This window comes from Protomyctophum parallelum (genome assembly GCF_964188405.1).
Source record: "Protomyctophum parallelum genome assembly, chromosome: 15".
NCBI lineage: Eukaryota > Metazoa > Chordata > Actinopteri > Myctophiformes > Myctophidae > Protomyctophum > Protomyctophum parallelum.
This window is the reverse complement of record NC_139710.1, coordinates 2,221,923-2,231,431: the sequence shown is the minus strand read 5'-3', so window position 1 is coordinate 2,231,431 and position 9,509 is coordinate 2,221,923. Positions and strand designations below refer to the sequence as shown.

At 40.0% G+C, this 9,509-nt stretch overlaps 1 protein-coding gene across 4 annotated transcripts in view; it reads left to right on the top strand.

Annotated features, from left to right (window-relative positions):
* Positions 1-4,510: 4,510 nt before the first annotated feature.
* LOC310872086 (endoplasmic reticulum aminopeptidase 1-like) overlaps positions 4,511-9,509 on the top strand; it is a 54,274-nt gene continuing 49,275 nt past the window's right edge. For all 4 annotated transcript variants that reach the window (XM_083783788.1, XM_083783789.1, XM_083783790.1 and 1 more), the window contains exons 1-2: positions 4,511-4,637; positions 5,764-6,013. In XM_083783788.1, coding sequence (XP_083639914.1) covers positions 5,789-6,013 — 225 coding nt within the window. In that variant the 5' untranslated portion in view covers positions 4,511-4,637; positions 5,764-5,788. The remainder of the gene's footprint in view (positions 4,638-5,763; positions 6,014-9,509) is intronic.

Here is a 9,509-nt window from a genome sequence, read left to right as displayed (position 1 = left end):
GATTAACCCATTCTGACCTGAGATCAGATTCATACGAGGTTTCCACTGGACACACACTGGTCTGATTAACCCATTATGACCTGAGATCAGATTCTAAAAATGTCAGTCGTTCTTCGATTTTTCAAAAATAGCAGATCTACAAGCTCATAGCGCGCCACCGAGTGGCGCGCTATGAGCTTGTAGATCTGCTATTTTTCAATAGCTAAAGCACAACATAATGCTAACACCAAAATGGGTTCACGCCCAAAATGGGTTAAAAATGCCACATACAGTAAGTACATTGGCAGAAACGGTAATAGCCAATTCATTCAAACTCGCGGGGGGGGGGGGGGTGGGCTTGGTGTTGGGGTCTTGAGAAGTATTACTTTGCGTTGACAAATTGAACGTGTGTGTGCTATATTTTGTATACGAGTTTTCCAAAATAAATTGGTTTAACTGAGGCACTGTCTCTGTCCTTTTCTTTCTCTTTGAAGTTATTTGACGAGTGCTGTCATGTGTTTTTTTAATAAGTTTACTCTAGTCAAAAGTATAATGTGTTTATAGGTTAAATAAGTTTTACTATATATATACCGGTGTGTGTGTGTGTATATATATATATACACACACACACACACACACACCGTATATCTAGGCGTGCCCCGAGATTTTTAGGCTATGAAAAGTGTGCCCTGGGACAAAAAAGGTTGGGAAACACTATACAGTACAGTACATCCATAGCAGGTGGTACCACAGTACTGAAGAACACTCATAACAGAAGAAGAATCCGTCTACTAGCACCAATGGATCCTAAACAGCGAAGGAAATAGATTATTTGCTTTGTTTTCTTACACACTGATTCAGTCTGATATCTTTCCACGACAGCAGGTGATCTATTTCTACTCCTAGATATTTATATGAACATACCTGTTCATATAATGTTCACTATGAATAGTAATGGGGGATATGTGTCTCTGGTGGTGCACCAAAAAATAATCTCTTCTGTCTTTTTTGTGTTAATGATGAGAGCGTTGTTATCACTCCATTCAACCCCCTTATTTACTCTGTGTTGGTGCAGTCCAGGATCACTGGAACTATCTAGAAGAGACATTAAAGTTGTATCATCTGAGTACTTTAGAATGTACTGATCTAGTACTGTCTAATCAGACAGGCATTCCTCAGTACGACAGCTGTCAGTATAAAGACATTCAGACAGTCAGTATAAAGACATTCAGACAGATGTCAGTATAAAGACATTTTGAAACGAGACCAAATAAACAACTACAATTTAGAAACAAGACCAAATAAACAACTACACTTTAGAAACAAGACCAAATAAACAACTACACTTTAGAAACAAGACTAAATAAAAAACTACACTTGATAAACAAGACCAAATAAACACTACACTTTAGAAACAAGACCAAATAAACAACTACACTTTAGAAACAAGACCAAATAAACAACTACCCTTTAGAAACAAGACCAAATAACCAACTACACTTTACAAACAAGCCCAAATAAACAACTACACTTTAGAAACAAGACCAAATAAACAACTACACTTTAGAAACAAGACCAAATAAACAACTACACTTTAGAAACAAGAACAAATAAACAACTACACTTTAGAAACATGACCAAATAAACAACTACACTTTAGAAACAAGAACAAATTAACAACTAGGCTGCACTTGATAAACAACACCAAATAAACAACTACACTTTAGAAACAAGACCCAATAAAAAACTACGCTTCAGAAACAAGCCCAAATAAACAACTACTCTTACAAGACCAAATAAACTACAACTTTAGTTTTTTTCAACCAAGGTTCATGTTTTAGGTTATTAGAGAAAGCAAAAGATGAGTGTTAATTTTTTTTCATTTGCTCCTTTCTTTCGTTTTAGGGATTTTACCTCTTTTTGACAGGGGGGCGGGGGCATATGTTGGACCAAGGGTGGGGGGAAGTGTACAAAATGTCCTTTTGACATGAATTGGATTATATTGTACTTGTCTGTACCTAATCTTGTCAAAAGCAATAAATAAAAGGTAAAAAAAAAAAGAGTTCTTTAAATAAATACTTTTTGAAATGTCCATGGTAAAATGTATTTCCTGGGCCTGACGTCGTCATGAAAGGGGGCGGGCCTGGTGTCGTCATGAAAGGTGGCGGGACTGCGACGCTCTATAGAATTAACACAATTAAGGGCGCGTTCGGAAATAGCGCACAGAGCGCACTGTGCAATGCAAACAAATAGGCGAGTGCACTCCCGGTGCGCATTTCCGAACGCACCCGACGATTTGACAGACGTTCAGGTCAGTATAATATACAGATGCACATGTTTCATCACTTCAGATTGAGTCCACTAGATGCTGAAAATAGACGATCTACACGCTCACAACGCGTTACAGCGCAACGCGTTGTGAGCTTGTAGATCGGCTATTTTCAGCATGCAACCAAGTGTAAAATTACTTACACTGGATCTCTTGTCCACCACTAGCAGAGATTGGCAGTATTTGAAATACACGTATGTATTTGAAATACGTATTTGAAATACTTTTTTGTATTTTGTAATTTGTATTTCACTGGGATGGAAGAAATGAGATGTATTTTGTATTTAGATACATTTTTTTGACCCAGTATTTGTATTTTGTATCAAAATACATTTTCAATGTATTTTGCCCATCAGAGATGGGCAGTATTTGAAATACTTTTTTTGTATTTTGTAATTTGTATTTCGCTGGGATGGAAGATGTATTTTGTATTTTGTATTTAGATACATTTTTTGACCCAGTATTTGTATTTTGTATCAAAATACATTTTTGCCCATCTCTGACCACTAGTCCCTTCCTAACATTTAGTCTAGTTTTTATTTGTTGACTAAATCGACAGTATATTTAGTCTTATAGTTTCAGTCATCATGGCTTAGTTTCCATTTCGTTTTTGTCAGTGGAAAAAGGGGTATACTCGACGAACATGTTTCGTCTCAGTTTTAGTCGACGAAAACAACACTGGTTTTATTTAATTACAACGTAAACCTATATGTTTTCTCATGCCAATACAGCTGTGCATGCATGGTTCCCAGACTTTTTCATGACAAGGACCCCCACATTGACACTTAGCCCACGGCCACGGACCCCCCATTTGAAGAAGATATTCATAAGAGAAGATTCTTACGGCTCTAGCAGTGATTCTCTACCTGTTTAATTTCAAGGACCCCCAGTTTGACCTGACCCGGTCCCTAACCCTAACCATACGGACCCCCAGTTTGACCTGACCCGGTCCCTAACCCTAACCCCAGTCTTTAATGGCATTTCCATCTCCAGGACGCCAAATGTACGCTGTAAAATCAATGTTAATTTAACTCTGAGAGTGAATGAATGAATGAATGAATAGTTTATTTCGATCTTTCAGAGGGAGACATTACACAAAAACAGTTTACTTTTTCTTTTGTGATCAAAAAGGCATAGGCAGAAGCTTAAAGCTTATAAGTGCCTATCCTTATCTCAACGTGCTCCAACATACTGTTGAAGACATGCATAACAATCAACACAAAAAATAACAAAAAAACAAACAAATGACATTTATAGAAGAATAGAAAATTAAACAAACCAAAAGCAAAAACAGAAAATAAAAACAGACAACGAGAAAGACAAAAGAAAAAAAAAACAAGGAGGAAAAAAAAGACAAAAAACAGACAAAGCCAAATGTTATACTAAGTCCAACTCTACATGGCATAAACATAGCTCAGCTCCCTACTCATTCCAGGTTATATCCATGCAATAATTCCTGTTTGAGCCTCTTTTTAAATTGTTTAAGGTTGTTGCTTTGCTTAATTGTCTCAGACAAGCTATTCCACAGCTTAACCCCATGGACAGAAACACACATGCTCTTTAAGGTTGATTCAACACTTATTTGTTTGAAGTTTAGTTCCCCTCTCAGCTCATACCTCCCATCCCTATCCCTAAACCTTTTTTGGATATTTCCAGGAAGCAGATTATGTCTTGCTTTAAATAATAATTGTGCTGTTTTAAAATCAACTAAATCAAAAAACTTTAATGTCCATTTGGTTGCTAACTACCATTTAGCTGGGGGACCCCCTGGATACTCCCTCAAGGACCCCTGGGGGTCCCCGGCCGGACCCCACTTTGGGAACCACTGTATTCAAATGAGCTGTAGTGACTACAGCTCATTTGAATTGAATTGACTGGAGTAATAAACACAAGCGACTCAATGGCGCCATCTGGCGGCAGAAGGCAGCGTGTAAAGGAGCACGTCCACCTCCGTTGTGGGCGGGGAGTTGCAATGGATCCCACTGCAGTTGCGGGTCAGGCCCCGCTGTGGTTGGCCAGTTGACAGCCAATCAGACGCATGGCAAGGCGGGTCTATCCTAGAACTGTGGTGGGACTCATATTATAATGACGCGACGCACACACACACACACACACACACACACACACACACACACACACACACACACACACACACACACACACACACACACACACACACACACACACACACACACACACACACACACCTGGCTGCGGTGGGCTTGGAGATCAGCTGCTGCGAGCGACACCATTTCCCAGGATGCACTGGTGTTGGTGTTGTAGTTCCAGCGTAGTTTCACTTTGAGTTTCCCTGTTCCACTGTCTGTCGGTAAGTAGAAACGTCTGTCTGTCTGTCTGCCTGTCTGTCTTTCTGTCTTTCTGTCTGTCTGTCTGTCTGTCTGTCTGCCTGCCTGTGTGTTAGCCCTGGTCCAGTGCTTACAGTGAGTCTCTCTCTGACGCCCTGTGGTACTTTCCACAGCCCTCTGGTCATATTCTCACTCCCTTGCGCGGTTTTCAAATCCCAGCAAATAAACAAAACGACGTAACTACTCACCGAAAGAAAGCCTGCTAGACCTTAAGGTAAAAGTCTATTCTCGAAAAACAAAACAAAACAATACAATTCCTAGATAAACAAGAAACAAACAACAAAACAACAAAACAGGAACTGCAACAAGACAACATTTCACATAACGGACATAACGTAGACATAACACATGGATCATTGCATCTTAGATCTGCTACAGTGATGATTAGTGAAAACATGAACAGGTACTGAAGATGAGAGGACAGCACAGTTTTAAACAAATGAAAAGATGTTATTGAACGAATATGGACAGGTAGATTGTTCCAGTCACAAGGAGCTTTGAACATAAATTATTTTTTGCCAACTGATGTGGTGGGTATATTGAAATAAACCTGTGAGTGTGGTGGTGTTTTAAGCATGATGTTATACTTTAGCTATTGAAAAATAGCAGAACTACAAGCTCATAGCGCGCCACCGAGTGGTTACATATTTACATATCATTTACATATCATTTTGTTGAAAATGACATGTAAACATAGGGGTTTTCTGAACACTGTCAGGATTTAGAAGACATTAATAGAATCGAACCTCAGGTCTAAATGGGTTAAGAGCCTTTGATGAATGCCTAAATTGTAATTGCCTGTGGCTCAGGAGGTAGAGCAGGTCGTCCAATGATCCATTGGTCGGAGGTTCGAATCCCGGCTCCTCCTCCTGTGTACATGTGGAAGTGTCCTTGGGCAAAGACTCTGAACCCCAGATTGCTCCCGATGTGCTGGTTGGTATACCTTGCATGGCTTCCGCCGCAATCGGTGTATGAATGTGTGAATGTAATGCACAACCTATGTAAAGCGCCCTGGATAAAGGCGCTATATAAATGCACCATTTACCATTTAATTGTAATTGAAATGTAATTGTACTCTTGCTCCTGCAGCTGTGAAGAAGAAGAAGAAGAAGCCATGCTCTCTTCATGGGGTGTCCTGGCGGTGATGCTGGCGGGGTGGTGCGCCCGCTGGGGGGCGTGGGGGGCTCAGCTGCCCCCCCTGGTGGCCGGCGGTGACGGTGCGTTCCCCTGGGCCCGCACCAGGCTGCCCACGGCCGTGTCTCCGCGCCATTACCACCTCCGCATCACGCCCAATCTGACCACCATGGAGTTCAGTGGAGTGGTGACCATTCACCTGCAGGTCAGTGTCCGTCCGTCTGTCTGTCTGTCCGTCTTAACCCATTCGGGGCGGGAACCCCTTTTGGTGTTTTACGTTATGCTTTAGCTATTGAAAAATAGCAGATCTACAAGCTCTAATGTAGCTTTAATGTAGGTCTGCTGTTTTTGAGAAATCGTGAAAGTGTCGCGCAAATCTTTGAATATATATTCTTTCAGAGCGTTTTTAACTCCAATCTGAGGGTCCCTGGAACAACACATTTTCACATGGGGGGGGTCGACGGCCAATTACATATAATTTTTGGGGTCCTTGACATGAAATATTGAGAACCACTGATATAGATATAGAAACATGAGGTATTTCAGAAAACTGTCTGATGATTTAGAAGACATTTTCTTCCGATCACCGCTTGTTTTTCTCATAATCGTAATAAGGGGAAATGTTTAATATTTCCAAAATTATTATATGTCAAAACTGTTCCCGTGTGTGTGTGTGGGTGGGAGAATGTTTAGGCCGCTCATAGCCATGGTTCACATGACCTTCCGCCTGTTTTACGCGATCGCTACATTTACATTGTAAACGTGTACATAAACATTCAGATTCCAAATATAAAGTCCTCGCCACGGGTGTTCGAAGTTTGCTGGGACAGCGATTAGCATCGCTACATTCAATGCACTTCCCATTGCAGTCAGAACTGCAGCATCACTCCCAATCTTCCGCCGTAGTCTGAAAACCCACCTTTTCAGACTCCATCATGGCCCATAGCACTTACCCCACCCCCTTAGATAGCATTTATGTAGACTTAGATAGCATTTGATACAGACTTATAGCATGTTATGTAGACAGCACTATAATTGCATTGTATGTCGTCATAGCACGTCATAGTACATAATGTATAGTAGTATAGATGTATAGTTTATATGTATAGTTTCATTATATAGATATTCCACTGTTACTTTCTTAGCTTACGCATGTTTCATGATAAATGTTTTTATGTGATGCATTCCCATGCTTTTTTGTTCTTGCTTAATGTAAGTCGCTCTGGATTAAGAGCGTCTGCTAAATGCCTAAATTGTAAATTGTAATTCATAATTCATAATCATTTTCATCCGAGGTGGGGTTTTTTGGCCATTGGCTTTCCACTACGCGCCCCTATCGGCCGGGAGGAGTGTGGCACACCGGGTGTGTTCCATATCGGCACGCTCACCGCACTGCCAATAGAGCGTCGCAGTCCCGCCCCCTTTCAGAACGACGAGTGGCCCAGGAAATGAATCCCAATGCATTTTGCCCATAGGCTTTTCTTAAAGTATTTATTTAAAGACGGTTACGCCGCGGACAAAGCCAACTCGGATCGTGACAAATCATGACAATGAACACAATGTTTTGGGACGAATGTTAGAGTCCACAGAATACATGTAAATATGAAATAAATGCTTAAACATGTAGCTATAGGTGTAATGTTAGAGGCCACAGAAGACATGTAAATATGAAATAAATGCTTAAACATGTAGCTAGGTGTAATGTTAGAGTCCACAGAAGACATGTAAATATGAAATAAATGCTTAAACATGTAGCTATAGGTGTAATGTTAGAGACCACAGAAGACATGTACATATGAAATAAATGCTTAAACATGTAGCTAGGTGTAATGTTAGAGACCACAGAAGACATGTAAATATGAAATAAATGCTTAAACATGTAGCTATAGGTGTAATGTTAGAGACCACAGAAGACATGTACATATGAAATATATGCTTAAACATGTAGCTAGGTGTAATGTTAGAGTCCACAGAAGACATGTAAATATGAAATAAATGCTTAAACATGTAGCTAGGTGTAATGTTAGAGTCCACAGAAGACATGTAAATATGAAATAAATGCTTAAACATGTAGCTATAGGTGTAATGTTAGAGACCACAGAAGACATGTACATATGAAATATATGCTTAAACATGTAGCTATAGGTGTAATGTTAGAGACCACAGAAGACATGTACATATGAAATATATGCTTAAACATGTAGCTAGGTGTAATGTTAGAGTCCACAGAAGACATGTAAATATGAAATAAATGCTTAAACATGTAGCTATAGGTGTAATGTTAGAGTCCACAGAAGACATGTAAATATGAAATAAATGCTTAAACATGTAGCTATAGGTGTAATGTTAGAGACCACAGAAGACATGTACATATGAAATATATGCTTAAACATGTAGCTAGGTGTAACTAATGTTAGACCACAGAAGACATGTAAATATGAAATAAATGCTTAAACATGTAGCTAGGTGTAATGTTAGAGTCCACAGAAGACATGTAAATATGAAATATTGGGAAAAAGGTTTTAGTTTATTTATTTCATGAAAACACAATCAGTCCACCTAGAGAAACGAACGCGCTTCGGCACGCAGGCCTTCCTCTCCTCAGCGTTTCGAACTAGCTTGAAAAACTAGTTTCAAACTAGCGTTTCAAACTAGTTTGAAATGCTGATATTCCCTTTTTTCCATAGATCTTCAAGAATCTTCACCCATCGGCTACAGAGACCATGAACTTGAGTCCCTGAGTAGAGCGCGCTTTCACCTACAACGCTTTTGTTGTTCCCTGCTTTCATACGACAAGAAAAAACGAAAATCCAATGGCAGTCCGTCAAGTTTAGCCACATATTATCTGATTGACATTTACACCACTTAACCCATTCTGGGCGGGAACCCCTTTTGGTGTTTTAAGCATTATGTTCTACTTTAGCTATTGAAAAATAGCAGATCTACAAGCTTGTAGATCTGCTATTTTTTTTTTTGTTAAATCATGAAAATGTGTTGCAAATCTTTGAATATATATTCTTTCAGAGCGAGCGTTTTTAACTAAAATCTTTGCTTCTTGGGGAGGTCCCTGGAACTACATATTTTCAGATGGCAGTCAGCAGGCAAATTACATGGGGTTTTAACCCTGTGAGGACCACTGACATAGAAACATGAGGTTTAACCCTGTGAGAACCACTGACATAGAAACATGAGGTTTAACCCTGTGAGAACCACTGACATACAGTACATTACTTTACGATAATAGGGGACAGTATGTCAGGACACGCTGTTGATAAGCTTCATGTTGTGCAGCAGCAGTGCCAGTCCGCAATGCTTTGCACTCCTCCCACTCCACTATTGTTATGTTAGTTATTAATTGTTTCAACTATGTTGACGTGCTCTTTGCTTTTCTCGTGCTTATGAAAAGCTGGGTGACTGAAATTATTTATCCCTGTATAGTTCTTATCGATGCTCACGACATATTTTGCACCACAGCTCGCTGCGCTCAGCATTATTTTGGAGCCAGCCGACATCATCCAACCACTTTTCCGCAAACACACGTTTTCTGTGCGGTTCAGGTGGTGGTTCCGTTTGGCGTCTCTTTGGAGGTGGTGGTGCTGGAACACCAAAATAGTTACTTAATGGCGCCTGCTTCTTGGACATTTTGACGAGAGTTTGGCTGTAATACTGTAAGAATAATGTGTCAGGTAACTTTCTCTGTA